This window comes from Oryza sativa, chromosome 6, assembly GCF_034140825.1.
Source record: "Oryza sativa Japonica Group chromosome 6, ASM3414082v1".
Classification (NCBI taxonomy): Eukaryota; Viridiplantae; Streptophyta; class Magnoliopsida; order Poales; family Poaceae; genus Oryza; species Oryza sativa.
The window spans coordinates 9,281,562-9,306,287 of NC_089040.1; the positions used below are offsets into that span (position 1 = coordinate 9,281,562).

At 42.6% G+C, this 24,726-nt stretch overlaps 2 protein-coding genes and 1 pseudogene across 2 annotated transcripts; 2 read left to right on the plus strand and 1 right to left on the minus strand.

Annotated features, from left to right (window-relative positions):
• The first annotated feature begins 5,531 nt into the window (after window positions 1-5,531).
• On the plus strand, window positions 5,532-7,560 carry LOC136357132 (uncharacterized). The gene is made up of 4 exons (XM_066311926.1): window positions 5,532-6,564; window positions 6,647-6,817; window positions 6,897-7,176; window positions 7,261-7,560. The coding sequence occupies exons 1-4, from the start codon at window positions 5,726-5,728 to the stop codon at window positions 7,375-7,377; spliced, it is 1,407 nt and encodes a 468-aa protein (XP_066168023.1). The 5' UTR covers window positions 5,532-5,725; the 3' UTR covers window positions 7,378-7,560.
• Window positions 7,561-11,226: 3,666 nt separating this feature from the next.
• On the plus strand, window positions 11,227-18,909 carry LOC107276101 (probable amidase At4g34880; annotated as a pseudogene).
• A 1,882-nt stretch (window positions 18,910-20,791) lies between these two features.
• On the minus strand, window positions 20,792-24,024 carry LOC107275293 (uncharacterized). Its single transcript, XM_015787259.3, has 9 exons — window positions 23,857-24,024; window positions 23,427-23,707; window positions 23,050-23,329; window positions 22,836-22,940; window positions 22,497-22,753; window positions 21,960-22,172; window positions 21,784-21,876; window positions 21,506-21,607; window positions 20,792-21,413 (listed from the first exon to the last, which is right to left on the minus strand). The coding sequence occupies exons 1-9, from the start codon at window positions 23,975-23,977 to the stop codon at window positions 21,024-21,026; spliced, it is 1,842 nt and encodes a 613-aa protein (XP_015642745.2). The 5' UTR covers window positions 23,978-24,024; the 3' UTR covers window positions 20,792-21,023.
• Between the last annotated feature and the right edge of the window lie 702 nt (window positions 24,025-24,726).

The following is a 24,726-nucleotide window of genomic DNA, read 5'->3' on the forward strand; positions in this document are numbered from 1 at the left end:
CGCTGCGTCGATCTCGTGCGCCGCCGCCGCCCATGCGTGCCGCCTCTCCCGCGCCGCCCATCGGTCGCCGTCGCCGGAGACCGCGCTACCGCTGCGCCATGGCTCAGCTAGGCCGGCTTTGTGCCGTGCTGTGCCCCAGCCGCGCCGCCCCTGGCCGCCCGATCGGCTTGGGCCGATCCGGACCGTCGGTTCCCGTGGACCGGCGGTGGACCGCCTTGGTGGTCCCGGTCCACGGTGGACCGGCGCCCTTGTGCCGCTGACCGGTGGGGCCCGCTTGCCGGCGCCGCCCCTCCCCTTTGATGACGTCAGCAACCCTCTTTTCCTTTGGAAAAATAAATGATAATTGCGTCATAATTCGTTAATAATTATAGAAATCCATTAAAATGGCTCAAAACTTCTAAAATCCATATCTAATTCATTCGAACTCCAAATTGAGCCATTCAACTTGCAAAATTCATCTAAAATTGAGCTCTACATGTTTGTTTACTTTTGATGTATTGTTTTCTTGGTTTTTATTAGAGTTTTTCCTTGTTTTGCGTGCCAGCATGTAGTTCCCGTCGTTTCGGAAGTCCGCGGTCGCGAGGAAAAAAGTTCGGAAGATCAAAGTGAAGAAGCAAGGCAAGTCACACAATCCCATTGAGCATATTGAGCCTATTTTATAAATGTTTTACCGTTTGCAAATAAGTATGCATGTTTTGCTAATTACATGGGATCCGGGTATTATCTATCTGCTCGCTTGTGCCATGTTTACTTGATATTTGTCCTTTGTCAACCGGGGGTAATAAATCGACTAGCTCATGTTACTTATGTAACCTAGCTAGAACTATATGCTTAGCCATGCTTAATTACCACTAGCTCAGTTGATGGGATAATTACAGTATTAGACCTTTTTAGTATCAGAATGAGCTGCGTGCTCGAGACACCTGGCAATGCTTCATGGTCGTAATTATCCAACTAAAATGTGACTGAATAGTGGGCTGTGGGTGCATGGTTTTGCTAGTCGCACCCATGGCAATTAAGGACCGGTTCGCGGGAAACCCTAGAAGAATTTATCGTGCTTACCACAAGCCAGCGTGGGCAACGGCTGGGCTTGTAGTGTAGCTTTCCTCTAGCCGACGCATCCAGGCAAGGGTGGGCGTGATGGAGCGGGGCGGGCCCTGCGACGGCCTCTGTCGCTTCCGGATTCACCTAGGCACGAGAGGGGACTGCCCGTTGCCCGCTGGGAACGGGGGTGAAACCTGAGGTGTGGTGTGCTTGGTTAGAGGGGGTTATGCGAAGGGTCCTGTCACGGCCTCTTTCCGGTATGTCGTGGTGGCATGTCGGCGCACGGAAACGTGTCGTGGGGCTGTGTCTTGTGGGTACAGTTGTACACCTCTGATCAGAGTAAAACTATTCGAATAGCCGTGCCCGCGGTTAGGGGCGGTCGACCAGATTCACCGTAATTAGTCCTACCTTAATAAATCGACCCAATGCACTGTAGTTTAGGTGGATTGGTTGGGCCTGTTCAATGTGGTGTAGCGTTGATCAGTGGAGATTTAATGTTACTTTAATTACTCAACAGTTTTACAGTTTTGCTCAATAAAATGCTTTACAACCGCCTTTATGCAAATAGCCACAAACCGTCCTTGTGTTCCCCTTGCACGTCTGCATCGTTGGTGTGGCTTGCTGAGTACGGTGGTTGTACTCAGCCTTGCTATTATTCCCCCTTTTCAGAAGTGTAGTGCTTCTGAGCTGAAGACGAAGTTAGAAGACCAAGGCTCAGATCCCAATTGAGTTTTGCCTGTGGAGTGGAGCTGAAGCCCCGCTAGGATCGCCTTTTCCGCTGCTGCTGCTTTTGTTTCGGTGTGAGGACTAAGTGCCTCTTCTGTAAGTATTTACGCTTTATTTACGTTTGGAACTTTATATTACTTGTCGTTTTGTGTACCCTGGCTGGTCCTGGACAGGGATTTAATATACAAAATAGTCTGGAAATTTGGGCTAAATTTCTGGACGTGACAATGAACCTGGAGGCTGTTTTATAGGAGTTAATGTTTGTAGTGGGTATCAACTATATAGGAAGAAATGATTTGAGGGGCGTCGCGTGAGGGCGACTGGACAAGTGTCAAAGTATAAATGAACTGTCCGTTGATCTTTCCTTCTCAGCTTAATCGTTTAGGTTAAATTGGTTAATATATGCATGCAACTCTGATCAGGTGGAGCTGGGTTTAGCATGCTTGCCAAGGTGGGCGCTTCAATCGCCTTAATTTGTTAAAACTTGAATGTGTAGCTAGTTTGCAACTTGGATGTGGATTTAAGTGCCATTTGGACATATAACCATTCATGGAGTGTGTACTGCTATATATGTTGTTTTGTTCCCTTTTGCTAGACCTATTGAATTTTGTGGATCATGTTTACATTTAGCTGAAAAAGGATGGATTGAGGGTTATTAAGCTAGCTAGAAATAGTTTATTAAGCTAGCTAGTTAAGGGTTATCAAACCATCACAAAATACAAAATGCATGGGGAATTTTGGTGGTTTGGTCAGTGTAGTCCACGGACGGAACCGACCTACACACCAAAATTTTCAATGCATTTTGTTTTCTATAATTCTTTGATAATTAAGGACATTTATTAGGTGTAGGGTTTGAAATCTAGTTACAAGGGAAGAATTGATAGATTGGCCGCAGATTTAATGTAGTTCCGAGGTTATCAAACCATCACAGAATACAAAATGCATGGGGAATTTTGGTGGATAGGCCAGTGTAGTCCATGGACGGAACCGACCTAGACACCAAAATTCTCCATGCATTTTGTTTTCTGTCATAATTTGATGATTAAGGAGGCTTTGCAGATTATCTAAACTTGTTGATTTATATATCCTTTTTGTCTATGAATAGGTCAATTGTATGAATTGTTGTTTATATACATGATTTATATACCCTTGCTGCTGCTGCCACAATGATTGTGGGCTGTTTTATTATCTAGACTTGCTTGAATTGAATGGATGAATTGCTGTTTACATGAAGTTAGTAGTACTGTCTCCTTTTTTATCTACACCCCTGCTACTGCTGTTATTGTGGGCTACTTGTTAATACACCTGTTCCTTGTTTTATGTTGTTGCTGCCCCTGTGGAGTATCTTTGCCCCTGCTTCTGCTGCCCAATGTGTTCCTTGTTAAATGGCCAGTGATGAATTGCTCAATAAGAACAGATTATCTACACTTGTTCATTTTTTTGCCCCTACACTTGTTCACTTGTTCCTTATTAAATGGCCAGTGTAGAGTGGTTATATACCTCTACACTTGTTCTTTTTTTATGCATAAGAACAGATTTTGTGCACTTGCTCTTTTTTTATGCATAAGAACAGATTTTCTGCACTTGCTCTTTTCTTCTGGATTGATAAGAGGAGTATATCTAGACATGTTGTTTTAGTTAATTTGCCCCTGCTGTTGCTACCCCTGTGGCATATATACTCCTCCTGCTGCTGTTTTATGTCAATCATGCAAATTCTGTACCCTTGCTGCTGCTTTTTTTTAAATTTGCATGATTGATTCAGTGGTTATATACCTCTACACTTGTTCTTTTTTTATGCATAAGAACAGATTTTGTGCACTTGCTCTTTTTTTATGCATAAGAACAGATTTTCTGCACTTGTTCATTTTTTTATCTACAATAATATATGCATGATTTATATACCACTGCTGTTGTTGCCCCTGTACTTCTTGCTGTCTATGTGAATTTCCCTCTGCTGTTGCTGTTTATGTGAATTTCCACCCTGCTGTTGCTGTTTATGAGAATTTCCACCCTGCTGTTGCTGTTTATGTGAATCTCCCCCTGCTGTTGCTGCCCCTGTGGCATATATACCCCTACTGCTGTTATATGGCCCTGCTACTGCTCTTATTGCTGCTATTATATGGCCATGCTGTTGCTACTGCTCTAATTTCCTGCACTTGCTCTTTTCTTTATGGATAAGAACAGATGAACTACACTTGTTCTATTTTATGGATAAGAACAGATGAACTACACTTGTTTTATTTTCTTCATGCAAATGATTGTAATTGATGCATATTTCTCAGCAAAACTGAGGCCATATCTTTCATAGTATACCCCATATTACATTGGATCTAATGCTATTTAGTCTAATGGTACGAAATTTATAATCTTTTTCGCGAAAGTTAAACCATGTCAACGCCCGGCGCAAACCCGCCCTCCCCAACACCTGCGAGGATCAAGGAAGAAGCAAACCCAGCCACAGAGGCAGTTGCCGAAGGTCATCCCGCGACAACGGCGGTCCAACAACCCGAAATTCATGGTAATTTATAGGATAAATTTTCACCACATGACCACATAAATTTTAGCTAGCACCCCTTAGCAAATATTGCCTTCTGTTTGTGCTGCAGAATTGCCGCATGAACAACATACGTCGATGTCGGGCGGGACAAGTGCAAGTAGGTCTAGTAGAAATCCGCGGTCACAAAATATATGGCCGACCACAGTGCAAGTTATAAGAGAGGTTGACGCTAGTGGTAGGCCCACGGCGCCCAGGATTGTCATTGGAAGATGGTCTAACTGCTGCGGGATAGCGGCACGTGAGAACTTCGGGATCCTCCATAAAGATATCGGGAAGGTCACAGAAGCCGAGAAAGAGCGAGCTTGGACGGCAATGGAGAAATGGTTCACATTTCCAGCCGAAGCAAAGGATAGGCTCAAGCGGAAGGCATTTCAAAAGATGGGCAAAGCTTGGAAGAATTGGAAGTCGAAGCTCTTCACCGAGTTTGTCAACCCGCCCGGCAATCATACGCCGTTCGATGAATACCCTCAAATAACCGAAGCGGTGTGGGAGGAATTCTGCTCTCTCAAGACCACCCAACAGTTTAGGGAATCAAGCGAGGCACATCGCGTACTGCAACAACGGAATGAGCACCCGCATCGGCTGGGCACCGCAGGGTACATCGGCAAGGAGGCAATATGGGCCCAAGAAGATGCAGCCGCTGCAGCAGCGAATGTCCCTGCCCCGTTTTCAGACATCCCTGAACAAAGAGCTCGCAATTGGGCGCGGGCAAGGGGTAAGGTCAACCCGGACGGCTCTGTCACATTTGAGAACAAAAGTGATGCCGTCGTCTATCAGGAACTGGTGAGTTCACTACTTAACCTAACTAATTTCCGTTCGTATAAAGTACAAGTTCGTATAAACGACTATCTTCTTTTCTAGTTGTGCTTGGTTGCTGAACAAGCTTCACAAAGCGAGGTTGAGTCCGCGCCGAAGAGGCGCGAAGATGACATCCTCACAAAGGCGCTCGGAACCAAAGAACATCCTGGCCGAACTCGGGGAATTGGTAGCGATGTGCCCTGGAAGCATGGACTCCCTCAGTACAGCTCCCAATATAGGAAACGGAAAGTCTCCAAGGAAGAGAGGGACGCTCGTTTGAAGGCCGAACTTAAGGTTGAGGTCATTCAAGAACTAGAAGCTAGCATGAATGCAAGGGTGGAAGAAAGGGTTAACAAGGTCCTCGCCGACATGAATATACCCCGAGTCACAATACCTGCTGTGCAACCAACTCCTCGTGTACAACACGACGCGAGTCCGTCACAGCATAGGAGTAGTTGTGCATCCACAGAGGTGCCGGCCCCTGGTCTCCCGATCGCACCACTAGCTGCAGTGGACCACATCGAGGTAATTGTTGTTATCCAATCCATATCTAATAAAAGACATTTACACATTCCAATATTAAATTCAAACTTTCACCTTATGCAAGGCGCAGCACAGTGTGTCCTACTAGCGAGAGTCCACCCAACTTTCGCTCCTGAAGTCGCTGAGGGCATGGCTTTCAAGCCCTCGGTTACAGACAAGGTCCACGGCGCAGACCTGCTAGCTGGGTATGCCAAGGTGTCCATCGATACAGTAAAGGACACCTGGTCAGGCTATCCGCTGCCCGTGCCCCCAAATGATGAAATCATGACTTTGGGCGATGCGCGCAAGACGTTCATACAATGGCCCAAAGAAGACATAGTTGTGAAGATGACTCCTCGTCCAAGTCGACCGACGGAGCTTACACCTCCCAAGTCTAAGCTATCAATTGAGGCTCCCCGTGGACCGGCATTGTCAGTACCTCATTCTCCCGGTGGAGCTGATATGGACTTGGCAGATATAGCTCAAAGCTTGGCTCCAATAAAGACCACAAGAAAGGCCGATAGCTCCCCACCACTTGTCAAGGGCCAGAAGCGTGAACGCGGCAAGGGGAAGGTCGGGGAGTTGGCGCCGGAGCCAAAAAGGGGCAAGGCTGCGACGTCGATGCCGATGAGCAAATCGGGGAAGGTCGTGAGGGCGCCAGCCCAATTTGAGCTAGGCATGCCATTGGTGGAGGACAATGTGTTAGCTGTGATGGGTATTGCTTGCCGAGAGCTACATAAGCAATACATGGAGCTAAGCAATGCCAAGCGGAAAATGAGGGAGTCATCCATAGTTGGACATCACGACCACCAGCCGTTCCTATCGTCGCCTGCCTATATAACTATAGGCTTTGATGACCTCTTCGACCTTTTCAGGATCCGGAAGTTGGACACTGGTCTTCTAAAATGCTACTCCTTGTAAGTGCATACCTTCTATACTTGTGATATGACTGGACTATATCTCCTAATTAAATTAGTTCTAATAAGTAAATATTTTAAGGTTGTGTTGGATCGAGAGTCGTCGCCATGGTAATCAGGTTGGGTTCCTTGATCCATCCATGGTGAATGAGGTTAATTTACGACAGAGCTTCACTGAGGTGGTTGACTATGTCAACCGGTGTTTATGGGCCCATCAAGACAAGGAGTACATCATGTGCGCACACAACCAAGAGTAAGAAGACAATACCCTTCGTGTATATTGTTTTTGAAGTTAAGGTTCTTAGTACTAACGCTACATAACCACTGCGCAGGCGACATTGGATTCTCCTAGTCATCGTACCTAAGTGGAGTAGGGTTACCTACCTTAACTCCAATAAGTCCAAAGATTATGATTTCAGTGAAATCACCAAGGCCTTAAATATGGCTTGGGACCCATATGTGGAAAAGGGTGGTAGGCACAAGGAGGGCAAGAATGAACTTTATCATGACACCAAGTTTGCATGCGCACAACAGATCGGAGACCAATGTGGTTTCCACGTGTGCCACAACATGTCAACACTTCTAAGAGAGGTGAAAGATTTCGACCCTGAGGTTGTTGCTAATGGCGAATAAGCTCATTTCAATATCTACATTGCTATTCAAAACGTGCTAATTAACCTCTTATTTATTAAACAGAAAGGTAGAGCTGGCTTCAAGATCTCACCCATCAACCCCCCCGCTATCAGAGGCGAAGTGTGCGCCTTTATTCTTGCAGAAATAATTAACAAGAAAGGACGTTTTCATGCCAAATAGACTCATGAACTTGGCTAGATAATTTATTGTGATGTAAAAAAGATGTTTTTATAATTTCTGGCGATGTAAAAAATTATGTTTTTATAGAGTGCAATGTAATTTACTTTCATATGTGCAATATTTATGGTACTTTACTAAATTGTCATCACATTTGATCAACTACGATTTATGTTGTACTATTCATCTGTTTTCTCCTTTTTTTTTCCCTTATTGACAGGTTGTGCAGGTCGATGACATTATGGCTTTAATCCATTTGGTAAGTATATATGCGGTTCTATGAGCAACGACCGAAATTGTGGCTTTCAAGGGGTGTGAATTTGCTGTGCAAAATTGTGGCATTTGAACTGCATATATGTGTTGTTGGGGATCTGTGATGTTATATTGGGGGGGTGATGTATCTGTGATGGATCTGTGACTGGAATATATCTGTGATGTTTCTGTTTTTCAGAGGGCATGGCTAGCAAATCCTGAGGCTAGCCAATATTTAGCATTTATTTTTTTCTGGAATTAACTCATTAGTGACGGGTCGGAACAAAAATCCGTCAAAGGTAACCTTACCTGTGACGGACTAGCAAGTAAGGCCCGTCAGAGGTGACCTACCTGTGACGGGCCTTTACTTTTGGGGCCGTCACAGGTAGATCACCTGTGACAGCTTCTAACTACGGAGACCACAACCTCTGACGGCCTTTATTTAAAGGGCCGTCAGAGATGAGTCACCTGTGACGGGTCCTAACTCGCCCTAGGCTAGCGGAGACCAACACCTCTGACGGCCTTCTAGTAACTTGCCCGTCAGAGATGGGTGTCACCTGTGACGGCCGGCCACCCGTCAAAGGTGACTGGACTCACCAGTGACCACTGATCACTGACCATGCGCGAAGCCGTCAAAGATGAGGGTTTGGGCCCGTCACAGGTGACCTTGGCCAGTGTAGTGTAACCAGTTTCCATAATTTGCGGCACAAGCAACGATCAATTTCCTACTTCCTGCAAGAAGATTGAAGTTGATGTGTTTGCACTTCACAACATTCTTTTATCCAGTCATATCCAATACATCTATCCCCACCAATTAACTACTCCCTCCGTCCCAAAATATTTGATGCCGTTGACTTTTCTAGAAATGTTTAACCGTTCGTCTTATTCAAAAAAAATTAAGTAATTATTAATTTTTTTCTATCATATTTGATTTATTGTTAAATATACTTTTACACATTTCACAAAAGTTTTTAAATAAGACGAACGATCAAACATGTATAAAAAAGTCAACGGTGTCAAACATTTATATTTAGGGAAGGAGGGAGTATTTTCCTATCCTCAGTTAGCCACGTTACCTTTTATTTTCATCCATTGGATCGAGGTGCTTAACACAGCAGATTGCTTATTTTAGGACTTACTTTCTTTACTAGCAATATACCCGTGCTAACGCTACGGAGCCATTATATTTTTGAAAAAAAAACTATGAAAAATTGGAGAAATGGACATTTGGCCACGTTCAAAAAGTGGTTTCGCTGAAATACCATCCCGAAAACACGCTTTGTTAAAATGCCAATATGGAACGCGCGCTCACCGCCACTTTGCCATTTTGGCAGTTTTGTGTATTTTCAAAACCATTTTTGTTGGAACATCCGGTGATGAGACAGAAATGCCCTCACCGGCGTCTTCGACAGAGCTGAAGGACCTCAGGTACTTGTACGGCCCCGGCGAGAGCCCCTTGTCGTCGGTGACGACCTGCCACCTAGCGTCCACGACCGCCCAGCACCACCGCATCCACACCCTGTACGCCTTGACACCGGCCGACGGCAAGCAGCGCCGCCTTGACACCAGCCGCCCTCCCGCCGCTCGTCGTCGCCTCCTCCAGGCTCCTCCTCTTCCTCCGCGAAGTCCACCTCCATCCCCATAGCCATGGCCTTCGGCAGCGGCGGCAGCAGAAGCGCACAGGTGAGGGACATGGCGGACGGGCCAAGGAGGACTACGTTACAGCCATGGAGGCTGTCGTCGCGGCGACCCCCTCGACGCGGCCCATGCGAGCGTCGGCCTCGTCGCGGAGCCGGCGTCGACCACGTGGGCGGGCGCGTGGCTCCAGCGCCTCCCTCAGCTGTGCCGCCAGCTCGCCGGCGCTCCGGCCGTGCCCCCACCCTCCTCCTCCCTGTGGCTGCACCTGCGCCCCACGTTCTGCTGTCGACCTACAAAAAGAGCGCGTAGCAACTCCTTCACCGCCCACCTCGCCCCCCATGCGGCCACGGAAGGTATTGGACGCTGATGGCCGCAGAGAATGCAGCAGTGGCAGCAATGGCGGGCATACTTTCTCAGGGGACTGAAGGTGCTGGACGCTGACGGTGTCGAAGCTGGAGGTCTGGACGTGTCCCATGATGTGACTCGTCCATAGATGGTGGTGGTTGGCAATGAAGAAATCCAGAACAACAAGAACGGGATGAGCAATGACATGGTCCTGATAGAGGGAGAAACGACAACGACGAGCTCTGGTGGTGAACATGACCGGATGAGTGCATCAAAACACATTCCTGGACGAGAGGATTCGTTTTCCTTGAACTCGCGGAAAGAACAAAAGATGGAGAAAAAACGACTAATATTGTTCATCATCTTCCCTAGCCAACACAAGAAACAGAATAGGAGGGAAGATGGGCGATGGTGCTCTAGTGACCACGGCGGTGAGTAAGGTGGCCGGACGTGTCCCACGATGTAACTCGTCCATAGATGGTGGCGGTTGGCAACAAAGAGAACAAGAACAATGGGAACGGGCCGGCAACAATATGGTCCCGATAGAGAGAGAAACGGGAAAGGCGAGCTCTTGTACTAAACACGGCCATGTGAGTACGTCAAAACGTGTTCCCAGACGAGGAGATTCCGCTTTTCTTGAATGCGCAAGAGGGAGGGAACGCAGGGGAGAGGAGGGATGCCAAGGAGAAGATGTCACGGGAGAGGAAGAGGACGTGCGGTGAGGGAGAGATGTGGGGTGCTGTGAGGGAGGAGGGAGGCAGGAGAGGAGGGCCGTCAGGAGAAGAGGGGCTGCGGGTAGGGGGAGCGTGTGGAGATCAGGGCACCGGTAGGGGGAGAGAGGCGGAAGCGGAGAGGGGAGGCGAAGGGGGAGGGGGGTGACGGACGAAAGGGGTGGCGAAAGCCTTACGTATTTTTTAATTAGTTATAGATTTGATTGACATATGGGCCTCTCATATTTTGTTTTAATCTTTTTTAGTTTTCAATTTTGCTCTTTTATTTTTTTTATCAAACTGCCACTTAAGCGCCACGTTAGTACCATATGGGACGAAACCTAGTCAAAGGAGCCACGTAGATATCACATCAGCAAAATCTGGAAACAATATTGCTAAGGGACCTTGTTTGCAGTGGTTTTTTAGATGCACTGTATCTGGTTTTATGGTTGTTAAGGGATACAAAATGAACCTATTCCACATCTCACGGTCGACACACAGTATTCAACCCCTGTACATCCCAACTGGACATATATGCCCATAGCAGCCCAGCCCAAATTCCCAAATGCACACGACCCTGTTGTCTCGCCAATTGTTGTTGGCTGGCCCCCAAAAGTTGAGGACCACCGATCCTAGAGCATGTTTTAGAAGATAAATAAGAAGAGAGAAGAGCAGCGGCCTATAGATTTATAGCAAGTTGTAGTACGGACTCCAAGACGCAGTGTGTGTATGACAGGTGGGACCAGGTATTAATAGTATAGTATATAACTATTATATGAATAAGCTATTAGATTGGTTATAGTTGAATTGGAGGTAGTAGTTGGCTATACTATTAAACTTGCTCTTAAACTTGCTCTTAGTGTGCTGTCATGCTGTGCATAACTAGCGATGCTCCAACAACACCCACGCTAATTGACACTCACCACAGTCCACAGGATGTCTCGCCGCCGTCTGCAGCTGCTGCTTCCTCTCGCCGCCGTCGTGCTCGTCCACGCCGCCGCCGCCGGCTGCCGAGCGTTCCAGATCGAGGAGGCCACCGTCGACGACATCCAGCTCGGCTTCAGGAACGGCAGCCTCACCTCCAGGCGGCTCGTCCTCTTCTACCTCGACCGCATCGCGCGCCTCAACCCGCTCCTCCACGCCGTCATCGAGGTCAACCCCGACGCGCTCGCGCAGGCGGCGCGCGCCGACGCCGAGCGCCGGCCGCCGTCGTCCCGCCGCGGTGGCCCGCTCCGTACGGCGTCCCCGTCTTGCTCAAGGACAACATCGCGACGCGCGACCGGCTCAACACGACGGCCGGGTCGCTGGCGCTGCTGGGCTCCGTCGCCAGGCGGGACGCCGGCGTGGTGCGGCGGCTCCGGCGTGCCGGCGCGGTGGTGCTCGGCAAGGCCAACCTCGACGAGTGGGCCAACTTCCGCACCATCCAAGGCACCGGCGGCTGGAGCGCGCGTGGTGGCCAGGGCCGGGTAAGCTCGTCGGTCTTGGTTTCTTCCATCACAAAGTCAACGTTCAACTTTGGAGCAATGAGCTTGTATATTCTATGCCAATTTGTTGCAGACTTATTTTTTCTTAGTAAATTTCTTAAACCCCCACCTATTATGGTCCAAATTATATAAAACTACACGGATTTTGGTACATGGCACATAACGCTAAGTATTATGGTAGTAAAGTTTCATAAAAACTACCCTGCAGTGGCGTATAGCTAGCTAGGTGGCACTGTGGTCCATGTACCACCTAAAAATTTGATCGATATTAAAACTATAATATATGTGCTAGTCAACATAATAAAAATTATATAGTGCACCACCCATTTAATTGACCTATTACATATAGATGGACCACCTTTACTTTAAATCCTAGCTACGCCACTGACACACTGTTAGCTATTTTGACATACTCCGATATTAAAATTTTGAAAAGCGAATGTCGCATTTATAGATGGATAAAATCCTCGTAGGTTTGAGATGCAGCTGTAGAACTCAAAAGTGTGATATATTAAAGTCAAAATGATCAGTAGTGTGATTTTAGAAAACTTTAGAACCATAATATCTAAGATTATGTGTCACATGACCAAATCGCCTTGGTTTTATATAATTTGGACTATAATATGTAGAGTTTTATGAAATTTACTCTTAGAAAAATAACCATTGATGCCATTGGCTGATTACTACATTAGTGTCAAAATGACCATAGCTGTAAATTTTTCTTTAGCTTATCAAAACATAGCTTACTCTAAAACATGAGTTATTTGACATATCCTTAGGGCATCACCCATGTATATTGCCTAAGTTGGTAATAAGGTGGGCCCCTTTAACAGTAGGTAATAGTTGTTTCAATTGTCACAATGTATACTAGTAGGAGATGGTAGTAAGGTGGGCCACATTGCAACAAAAAAAATATTGTGAGAATGAGAGAGATGGCTGGTGGAATGGAGAGAAGAGAGATTGTAATATTTGTTTAATCATACAACCGGGTAGTAGTGCTACTACCGAATATTACTACTACCCACCTTGATACCTATCTCCACAATGTTGAACCAGGTAATAGGGCCTCCTACTACCCACTTTTTACCACATTGTGGATGCCGTAAGAAACTTATCACTTATTACCTTGGTATTTTGCGGACAAGAAAGCAAATTTTTGTCGCTGCAAAACAATTCAAAATTCGAGCTCTTATGCCAGTACATTACTAAATATTTGGCATGCATATGCAGAATCCATATGTTCTATCAGCGGCTCAGTGCGGTTCAAGCACAGGATCAGCCATTGCAGCTGCAGCCAACATGGCGGCAGCAACACTTGGGACTGAGACTGATGGATCCATACTCTGCCCATCATCGTTGAATTCAGTGGTTGGGATCAAACCAACCGTTGGATTGACAAGCCGGGCTGGTGTTGTTCCTATCTCCCCTAGGCAAGACACTATCGGGTAATCTAGACATACTCCTTCGTTGCCAAATACTTGTCGCCAGATATTATTCATATTTAAAATTGGATCGTTTATCTTTTTTACGAAAATTTTATCAAATATCTAAATTAAGATACTACGTTAGTAAAGTGCGTTACATCTTTCATTTAAATATTATTAGTGATCAAAATTGCAACTGTGGTGGTCAACGGTGACAACTATGGAGATGTATATACATACCAATGGACGTGTTGATTTAATTTTTACTGTCACAAACTCACAATCCAGTTGTGTTCTTGTGTATGCACGAGATCCAAAGTACTCTATTTTAATTTCTTATAATGTACCAATTGGACAATTGACTTGGTAAACTCAATCCTATCAAGTCAATGTCAAAGCTATTAGACGAAAATTTTCAAATAGCATATCTGATGTTCACCCTTAAAAGGTACTTTGACTAACTTGAGAAATGCCATCAGACATGAGCTTGGTTTGAAAATTGCCATCCCAAATATCTTGTATAGAAAAATGTCATTTGACATGTTCAAAAATATGAAAAATATATTGACATGGAATTTAGATCAAGCTGTCAATTTTTTTCCATCGTGAGGTCCATTAACATCAAACTAGTTAGAAAATGTAGTAAATGATAGTTTTGCCCTTCTTTCTTTCCCAACATAGGGAAAATTCGAAATTATTTTGCTCTAGAATAATCTAGTTTTATGGCTTTGCTATAAACCACTCTAGTTTTGTGTTTCTTTATCAAAAGACATTCCAACCATTATTTTATTATATCCTCTTCCACTAGAGAGATAAAACTTTACAAAAATGATTTTAAAATTGGACAAGCTTGCAAGATTAAAATTTAAACACATTTGATGAATTTGAACATATTTTACAAAATTTCAAACTTGTTGCAAATAACGGAAATAAAAAAAACTTGTAGCGAATAATGGTAATAAAAAAAATTCAGAGATGGACATTCAGATATTTACTACAAGAAAAATTGTTTTTTATATGTACTATTTGATTTAGGGTCTAAAATTTGATTTATTTGCCTGATATTATGAAACTATTTTCTAGTTGCCTGATATTATTTTCCTAAATAAAATTCAGAGGTGGACTTTCAAATATTTACTACAAGCCAAAAAAATGTTTTTATATATCTACTATATGATTTAGAGCCTAGAGTTAATTTTATTTGCTTGATAGAGGATTGCTATGGTTGGAAAAGTTTAAGAAAACGAAAAAAGGGCATGGGCAATATATCATTTTATAATCTTTGGATGGAAAATGTGATGGCAATGAAAAGTGGATTATTCCTTGTTTGCCACTTGCAAATTCATCACTGGCAAATTCGCAAGATCCCTTATTTGCCCATGAGAATGAGAGCGCGCGGTATAACTAGTTATGTATTTAATGGCATAAAGGATCTTCGTGATGGTATTGCCTATTCTGTTGTGGTGGCAATGAACAAATTAAGTCCATATACTTCACTTGTTTTGTTGGCACCAGGGGTCAAATGTATACCCATGATTTAACTTGGATAATGACATGGCTTTATAAGACAAGGTTTTTTCTCTTTGTATATCTTGCTATTATTAATCTTCAAATTGTTTATGGTCATTTAGATCATTTTACCAGTTAACAAATAATTAATATCACTGACCTCTGTTTACAACCTAACTGCATTCATCACGACAGAGTCCTTGTATGAAGAAAAGAATAGTTTGGAAGCTGGATGCTCTCAATTTTGAAAATTGAAAAATTAAAAAAATAACAAGAATATAAATTTAATAGCATTAAATAGTTATAGGAAAACTGAATCTACTGCTCTAAAATATGTTAATCAGACACAACAAATCGATGGAAAATGATCATACTGTAAAATCATCAAATTCCTAGTATGAATCTTATCATTTTAAAATGCAGGCCAATTTGTCGGACAGTAGCAGATGCAGTCCAAGTACTAGATGCTATTGTCAGTTATGACAGCCGTGATGCGAAAGCCACAAGGGCAGCATCCAAGTATATCCCACCTGGTGGATATGTGCAGTTTTTGAAACCTGATGGATTAAAAGGCAAGAGAATAGGCATCCCAAATGGATTTTTCAACTTCCCAAGTGGGACAGTGCAGCAGATTGTTTACCAGCAACTTCTCGACACAGTGAGGTATGTATTTACCAGAATTTTCACGAAATTATATACATTGGTATAGGATATAAGAAAAATTGAGATTTCAATTTGCGTTTCACAGAAATAAAAATTACTCATCTGGTTTAAAAATTAATGATGTAAGACCCTACAATTATATGAAACGGAGATTCTATATGTGAATCTTGGTTGAACATCGACTTGTGGCGGCAGCAGCAAGAGATGAGAAAACAGATAATTGGGAATGAGAATTGTAGATTGAATCTCCTTGCTTTATTCATCCGAATGCAGCCTCTAAATAGGCTTACAATTGGTAGGCGGTGACTAGGGATCGGTCGCCCGATTCAAATCTCTAAAAATCAGGCGTTGACGTCAGCATGACGTCAGCGTCACACATATGTGTAAAACCACTTTAAACTAATTTTTCTCTTAAATTATTTATCCCGATTGCACCATTAAATTCGTTGCAATTAAATCTTTAAAACAAGATCACACATGGATATATTCCGACGAAAAAATAGCTTATTATTGATTTTTTTAAAAAATATTGCACGATGTTCCACCAGGTATATCGGAATTGTTTCATTAAGTAGATCGAAAATGTTTTAGTCGTTAAAATCGGGTGTTGTTTCACCTTATATAAAAACAATGTTTCAGCAAATAGCGAAAGAATGTTTCAGTTCACTGCAACATTAGATCCATACATAGTGAAACACTATAAGTACGCTAGGTGAAACATTTTTTTGTGGAACAAAAAATGAAACGAATTCCCTTAATAGAGGGTTTCTAAAATATGTGGGTGATTTGTTACAATGGAGTATTTCAGTTCTATGCAACACTAGATCTATACATAGTGAAACATTGTGACTGCATTAGATAAAATATTTTTTGTCGAAAAAAAATAAACCAAATTCCCTTAATAGATGGTTTCCAAAATATGTGGGTAATTTGTTGTAATAGAGTTGTGTGTGGACACGTGGCGGGCCAGGGGGAGCGCGTGCGTGCATGGGGGCGGGGGAGCGCCCGATTTCTGCTCCCCGCCCGATCGTCCGACGGGAATCATTTTCCCAATTGGTAACCAAATTGCTAAGAAATAGCTAAAAAACTGATAAGGAAAACAGCTAACAAACTTTATCTAATTTGCAAGCGGATAGAACTGTTGGCGTCCGGCACGGCCGATCAGACACGACGTGCTGCGCTCCCTGCGGCCGCATCCTGCTGAGCCGGCGTGCCTCTGCGACGATATGTTATCCCGACCATGACAATTATTTGGAAACAAATTGAAACATCTAGCTTTTTATTGTCATTTAAAGCAGGTGTAATTTTGTGAAATTTAATCTAATGTTTATTGGACTTTTTGGAGCATCGGTATTCTAAATTATAGCAGATATGAACCAGTTTAGGTAATATGCCTTGCACTTTACGTGTGGCAATATGGAAAAGCCAATGTCCTTGATATCTGACATTTACATCCTTTTTTTGAAGGAAACAAGGGGCAGTTGTGATTGAGAACCTGGACATAGCAAACCTGACTGTTATACAAGATGTCCTTAACAATGGGCAGCAGATTGTGTTACCAGCAGAGTTCAAGTCAAGCCTTAACACTTATCTGTCAGACTTATCCTACTCCCCTGTTCGTTCACTTGCGGAAATAATTGCTTTCAACGATGCACATCCTATTGAGGTCTGCTCTAGTTCATAACCTTTTTTTTCTGTGTGTATTCTTTCGCAGTTCCACAGTTTTACATGCCTTCATATTACGAGAAAAGGTTATATTGTATATTTTTCTTCAAATCTGAAGAAACCATCCGTTATTTGTTATCAGATGATACACAGAATCTAGTACTTGTTGAAGTTGATCCTTTCATCAAAACATACGTAAAACCATTTATATATTCTTTCCATCAGCACAAAAGGTACTGTTAGATTTTGTTAGGAGAAATATTTAAGACGACATATGATTAGAAAATTTTCTGTTCTGAAGAGGCACTATAAAATGTTTCTAAAATGACAAACAAAAAAAAACATAGACTTCAAACATTCTAAAGTGCGTAGCTGATACTCCCTCCGTTTTATATTTATAAATCACTTCGATTTTTTTCTAGTCAAATTTTACTCCCTCCGGGCTGATAATATTAGTCGTTTTAGACAAGGATAAAGTCAAACTTTAAAATCTTTGACTACAAATAATTTTTAAAATATTTATCTTAAAAATATAAAAACCATATGTGTAGATTAGTCTTAAAAAGTACTTCAATAAAATCATATATTTGTTGATATTTCTATATATATTATAATAGAAAATAGTTGTTAAAGTTAATTTTTGGAGACCGTGCCCTTGTCTAAAACGACAAGTATTATCAACCCGGAGGGAGTATTAAGTTTGACCAAATTTATAGACAAATTTAATTAGCAATATTTAAAACACCAAATTAGTTTCATTACATCTAGCATTGAATATATTTTGATAATATATTTGTTTTGGGTTTGTCAAAGTTAAAAAAGTTTGATTAAGAAAAAAGTCAAAAACGACTTAATTATAATATGAGCGGGGCAGTAGTTACTTACTATTCTTGCATACTAAACTTTTTGTGCATCACGGTATATTTATGTTGTTGCAGGTTATGAAGTCAATATTACTTTTATTACTATAGTTGATTGCATTTCATCTTCTTTTTTTCAAGATTATGAATCTTGGTATGTAAACTAACCAGCTTAAAATTTCGAAAATGTTAAAACAGATCGCTAAATCATATTGCCAAATATGTGTGTATAACAGGAGAGACTAAAGGATTTTGGGCAGCTCATCTTCCTGGTAGCTGAGAACACTACTGGCATCGGCGCACTCGAGAGAGCCATAATCCATCAACTAAACAAGCTTTCAGCTGACGGACTGGAGAAGCTAATGAAGGATGAGCAGCTGGATGCAATTATCACGCCCAATGACTCAGTTTCCACCGTTCTCGCCATTGGCGGCATGCCGGCAATCACCGTACCAGCTGGATACGGTAAGAGGGGAGTCCCCTTCGGAATTTGCTTTGGTGGATTGAAGGGCTATGAGCCGAGGCTAATTGAGATGGCTTATGCATTTGAGCAAGCTACCAAGGTCAGAAAAGCCCCTAAGTTCTTGCGTGGAACATTTTAGCAAGATGGCAGACACGTCTTTAACTAGTAAAGCCAATAATTCACTGGGCTGATCGTTTATCCACTGCTGGGGAACCCATCTTTAGTCCCGGTTTATACCTTTTTTCGTATAATCCGGGACTAAATATATCCATTTTTAATACCGGTTGGTAATTAACACCAACCGTTACTAAAGATGCCACGGTAACACCAACCAGTAGTAAAGATGGTAGCATCTGCCATGTGGCATCAGGTGGTACCATCTGTAGTACCGTGGCATCATGGCTTGGTATCAGAAAGGTCCCTAAGTAATTCTTGCATGGAACATTTTAGCAAGATGATAGACATGTTTTTAACTAGTAAAGCAAAATAATTCAGTGAGCTGATCGTTTATCGCAACTACTATTATTGAGCTTGGGAATGCAATTTAAAACATTGGTGAGTGGGCTGGGGAACATTTTAGCAAGATGATAGACATGTTTTTAATTAACTAGTAAATGTACCATCGCCGACCGATCGAGGAGAGGCGGCTACTGCCTTCGTGTCACCTCGAAGAGGACGGCCGCTGCCGTCGCATCCCCGGGGAGAGGCCGGCCGGCTTGACTTAGAGAGGTGACGAGGTGAGGATGCATTGCCGTTGCATAGCCGAAAAGATGGAGGAGATAAGGTTAGAAAGAGACAAAGGCAGAGGTATTTTGGTCTGGGAAAAAAAATTGAGCAAAAGCATTTCTATCAACAAAAAGAACGAAAATGGTATTTTGATGAACGCATCTCAGTTTAGGATGGTATTATAGCGAACCAATTTGAAGCGATGGTATTTCAGCGAAACCATTCTTTTGTGATGGTAATTTCTCGTTCGCGTGGGTGGGTTTGGCTTTGTGTTGGTGGGGGTACCGGGATAGGGTTAGACCGCGCGTGTCGGAATATCAGGAATTCTTTTAGTTATCTCAAAATCATCAAAATATAGGATACGTACGGGATACGTATCGGAGCGTATCCGATAGGTATTCGTATTCATCGCCATATCAGATACGGATACGTTAAATGTGAGACGTATCCAGGTAATATATGTAGGGACTACCAATATCATACACAGGCGAGTGCTCATTCGATCACTACTACTGAAAAACACTTCTGTACAGGTTAGGAACTAACCATATGTGTCATATATCCCAGCCGGCACTCAGCATGCAGCACCCATGACCTAGGTCATCGGTGTCAATTATTCAACACTAACTATAATACATATATATATATGCCGGTTTTAGTAAAAATCGACACCTATATGGAATTATAGGTGCTGGTTCTTAAAGCAATTGTCATGTGGCTGCCTTATGGCACTGGTTCTTTAGAACAACCAGCACCTATATGTACCATATAGTTACCAATTGTTCACCGGCAAGGACACATGGTAAGACTATAGATGTCGGTTTGTAATAAAAACCGACATCAATATGCCGGTTTGTAGCAAACGGTTCAATTCAATAAGCAAGAGTGAAACGGAGTGAGAAATAATGAAAACTATTCTTGTAGAAATCAACATCCAACAACACCAACAAATTAAAAGTAAAACCTTCCCTCCTTTAGCTAGTCCAAAAAATACAAGAGGTGTATACTAAGCTGTTCTTTTCTTGATCAGCTCAAGAGAAACACTACAAGGATTATGTTGATACATGACATTATCCGTTTGTCATAGACGCCCTAAGAAACGTCACAGGTAACTATCCGTGAGAGTCCAGAAATACATCATAGAATCCCCGTCATAAACCTTCTTCATGGAAAAAAACTGTCACGGATGCGCTGGATCGGTGACGACTGTGACCGTCATGGAATAGCTATTCGTTTGGTTTTCAGGCAGCATCAGTGATGAAACGGACCGTCATGGACGTTGTGCCACATCAGCACAGCTATCTCAGCATGGTGAGGTGGAATCTGACATGGCTGCATCTGGCACATCAGCTTGGTGACGTGGCTATAACTGACACGTCAGCTTGGTGACGTGGCTCACCATTCCATGACAGCATTTTTTTTCGAAATTTTTTTTATTAGGGTACCGAAATGTAGGATGGGCTGGGCCGACATAATGGGCTGGGCCGAGATATTTTCTGCGCGGCCCATTTTCGTTTCAAATTGTCCTCCAATTTCTTTTTATATTGGGTAATTAGCCAACTTTATTTTAAATTTGGCTCAGCCCATTTCCTCGGCATATTGGGCCGGCCCAGATAATACCAGCAGCCCAAGAACTCATTCTGGACCAAATACCACCACAGATTCAAATACATCCACAGATTCAAATCTCCAAAATAGTACATCACATCATAGAAGCATCAGCACGGTATGCTTACATGTTTACTGAAATCACTGTATCATACCAAAAGCAAGCACCCTAAACAGGTTCAAGTTCACCATAGAATGAGTCTACTGCACATAATGTGCTCCACCAGAAAAGCATCACTACAGGAGTGTACTTCACAAGTTCAACAAAATGCAGCCATCCAAAGCAACCATACCACACAGCATTAAATTCTTGCCTGACTCGATGGAATCATGGCCATCAAACGCCTAAGTAGAGTATCAGTTTCGGCTTGCCTCTGCTTCATCTCCTCATCATTCTTGGCCCTTTCTTCTTCTGCTGCCTGCATTTTCTTCACCATCTCATCCAGCTGTTGGCGCTGAATGTTCACTAGCTCCCTAAGATCTGCTGATGTCTGCTTCTCCTCCACCAGTGCGGCTTGTAGCTCGCGGCGACTTCCAGCACTGGAATCGACAGGTAAGCTGTTGATCCCCACATTCACAAGAAATTTGTTCTTCTTAGTTTTGCCAGCAAGCACTTCAGAAACAGCATCATTCACTGACTTCGGTTCACAGCCATCCTCAACAGGTTCTGCGATCTTCATCTCCATTTCAGCCTAGCAGTGCAAGCGACAATACATGGCTAACTGATCAATGCATACCAATTTAATCTATCATTTGTTTGTGAACTAATTGACAATTTACTTACAATAGCTGATTGTACAGCAGGAGCGAAGGCTTTCTTCTTGCTGCAGTGGAGCTCTTTAAACAAATCAAGCCCATTTGGTGGTGCATCTTTGTACTTGTCCCCCTAAACAATGAAAGAAAACCAAAAATTTGAGCTTGTTACTTCTTCAATGTATTTTGAACAGTGATTACAAATCTGTAATATCTCTAATATTAATTAACACTTCATGCATCAACTATCTATACAAGAGGATAACAAATCAATATGTATTAAACAAACATTAACTAAATTGGACTCACCAATTCGATGATGTGCATGTCATAGCTGCGAGAACCAGTTGTCTGGTGGAACTGCACTTTAGCTCTGTTTGCTTTGTTCTTTTCACAAATCAACTGCAGCAACAAAGTTATGATCTTAAGGCACCTATGAGATCCACATGGTAAACTTGAAATGAAAATTATTGCCAAGAGCTTACCATTTTTTTTTCATCCTTCCAGTGTTCAACAAGTTGAAGCCACTGAAGATCACTCATGCATGTTACAGGAGATGTTTTCAACACCAGATGAAGTGGATAAGGATCAAAATACTTCTTTTTGAGCTTATGTCGCTGCTGGCAAACAGCTCTCTTCATCATTGCCACACATGCCTTTCTCACAGGACCAGCAGTTGTGTCCATATCAAACTTTGACTGAAAACAGGTAATGTCATAGTCAATTGCTAGATAACGAATCTAAAACAGATATTAGGCAGCGTATGGTAGTTCAAATTTGTGCATTCAATTAATGCTTCAGAGAAGAGTAATGCCTTCAAGCAAGACCATCCAAAAATGAAAATAACATACTCACTAAATTCAATAACAGATGCACAATGTACCCTAATTCTCACTCATTCAGAGACACACACATTCAAAGACACATGAACTTCAGAGAAATTGCAAGTACTTGTTAGAGATGGTATGTAATGTTATGTTCACAAATAAACATAGTGGAAAGCCTAAAGTTCAGACACTCACCCCAACTTTGTTGATGTAAAACCTTAAGAGTTTCTTGTTGTCCTTGTAATCCTTCCATTTTGGGAATATGGGAACATGGTTCCTGACTGCAATGTTGCACTCGGTGGCAAATTTTGCAGCAATTTTCACAGAGTTTGGCCTCATTTTACCTGGTTCAATGACCACAGGAAGTTTGCCCTTCTTTGAGCGGGACATCCTTTCAAGACCTCTTCCTACATTAGGACCCCTTATCCACCTCTCCTCATATGCTTCTGCATCTGCAAAGGATACAATTAACAACACTTGTGTGGGCTGTTGAATTTAGAAAGGGTTTAGAGTGTCGGGATTTGGAGAAGATACCTTCAGAATCACCCTCTGCGTTTTCATTGACGTTGGTGTCATCAAGAGTATGCTCATCAAGGTGGGGGGTAGTGTCCATCTGGCAATCATCGTTCCATCCAACACCTTGAATAATGAAAACAGAGTTTGTGATAGCTATCAAGATATGGCATTTGCTGTGAATTTAAATACTAATTACTGTTATCAAAAACTTGTTAAAGTAGCTTGCACAAACCTTCTTCAGTATGAGCAGCATTAACCTCGCTTAAAGCCTGAATTGGGATTTCAGCTTGAGTGTCAGCAGCGAGAACCTCACTTGTAGCCTGAATTGGGATCTCAGCTTGAGTATCAGCAACAAGAACCTCACGTGTAGCAAGAACATCTGGTGCCACATGCTTTTTAGACCTCGTCACTTTACCAGGTTGCAATGGTGCAACAACTCTTTTGCCCCCTATGGCGTGATGAGTCACAGAGGTTACATTCTCAGTATTCTTCTTGGATTTCTTGGTAGCAGGCTGCAATAAATGAAATAAATGAATATGTAAAGTAATCTAGAACTAGTGAATTATTGACAAAGGTTGTAAAACATTATTGAATGGAGAGATCTAGTACCTTATGTTTCAAGCAATCATGTCCAGACTTCATGTTCTGTAGGTCTTCAGTCTCAGGTACTAGGCTATCATTACTAACATAGCCCTCACTGAGATCATCATCTTCAGCATTGGCATCAAAGTCAGGGTCATCATTGTCCTTATTCTTTTCTCTATCTCGCTGGGCAACTGAATTTCCAAACACAATACTGGATAATGCTGGTACCCCTAGCCGTCGCATCATAGCATTGTTCTGAAGACACGTTCTCATCCTTTTCAGTTCATAGTCATTAAGTGGGGTTTCTGCATTAACAAGAACAATTATAGCCTAATATTTGCATAAACCAAAAATCTAACGAGGGCTATATTCCCTAGCCACTGTCGCTAGCAAATCCTAGCACATGAGGGCAACTCAGATAGCTAGTACAGAGGAAGGCAGAGAAAGTATTCACCTGTAATCTTGGGTGCTGACCGGGGCCTCTTTGCTTGCCCTTTCTTCTTCGGCGCCATTAGGGTGGTGTTGCGGTCGATGTCCACTGCGGTGGTGCAGCGTCGTTGGGCTTTCGGCGGCATATGGATCGCGTCCTACGAACCGGCGGCGGTGGAGATTGGACGCACATAGGGTTTGGGGTGAACAATGTGGTGTATTTATACCAACCAATGAGTGCATGCGAAATTACCTACAAGTCCTCCTATTTAGAAGAGTCTAGGTCATGGCAAGCGAGGGTATAAGAGTCTTTTGCAGCTTCGAATACATTTTGGAGGTGCGCGGAGCGCGCGCACCAAGCGAAATTTTGCCGCCGAAATGGAGTTGGGTTGATTGGAGTTCAGGCCCAGTTAAGGATATAATGTTTTTAATTTTTCTTTCAGTAGCATAAATACATTTCATTTAAAAATATAAATTATAATAAATATGCTGATTATGAAAAATTCATCATCACAAAAGTTGTTTGAATTATTGAGATCTAGAACTTTTGTATTGGTCCTTTCTCCATAGGAGTTCGTTTCATATTGTGAAATTTGAAATCAACAATATGAGAAGTTCCAAAATTATTTGGGGACCAGAACTGATTTGAAATGAAGAAATCATAAAAAACAAAGTTGTAGAACTCTTGGGTGTGTACTACTTTTGTTTTCATCATTTTTCCAATTTACATTGTTTGAACAACTCAAAATTTGAATTTCAAAATTTTAGAACTTCGAATACAAAATTGAGACACTAAATGACTTCAAATGAAAAAGTCAAGAAAACCAAAGTTGAATAACTCATCAAAATCTACAACTTTTATTTTGGTCATTTCGTTATCCGAGAAACTAATATG

Bases quoted from the DNA above. Each gene is read 5' to 3' on its own strand.
- LOC136357132 (XM_066311926.1), top strand. From the start codon at position 5,726: ATGCAAGGCGCAGCACAGTGTGTCCTACTAGCGAGAGTCCACCCAACT. The intron at 6,818-6,896 runs GTAAGAAGACAA...ACCACTGCGCAG, and splicing joins ATGTGCGCACACAACCAAGA to GCGACATTGGATTCTCCTAG. The intron at 7,177-7,260 runs GTTGTTGCTAAT...TTTATTAAACAG, and splicing joins TGAAAGATTTCGACCCTGAG to AAAGGTAGAGCTGGCTTCAA.
- LOC107275293 (XM_015787259.3), bottom strand. From the start codon at position 23,977: ATGCCGCCGAAAGCCCAACGACGCTGCACCACCGCAGTGGACATCGAC. The intron at 23,330-23,426 runs GTACTAGATCTC...CATTTATTGCAG, and splicing joins ATGATTGCTTGAAACATAAG to CCTGCTACCAAGAAATCCAA. The intron at 22,941-23,049 runs GTTTGTGCAAGC...TCATTATTCAAG, and splicing joins TGCTGCTCATACTGAAGAAG to GTGTTGGATGGAACGATGAT.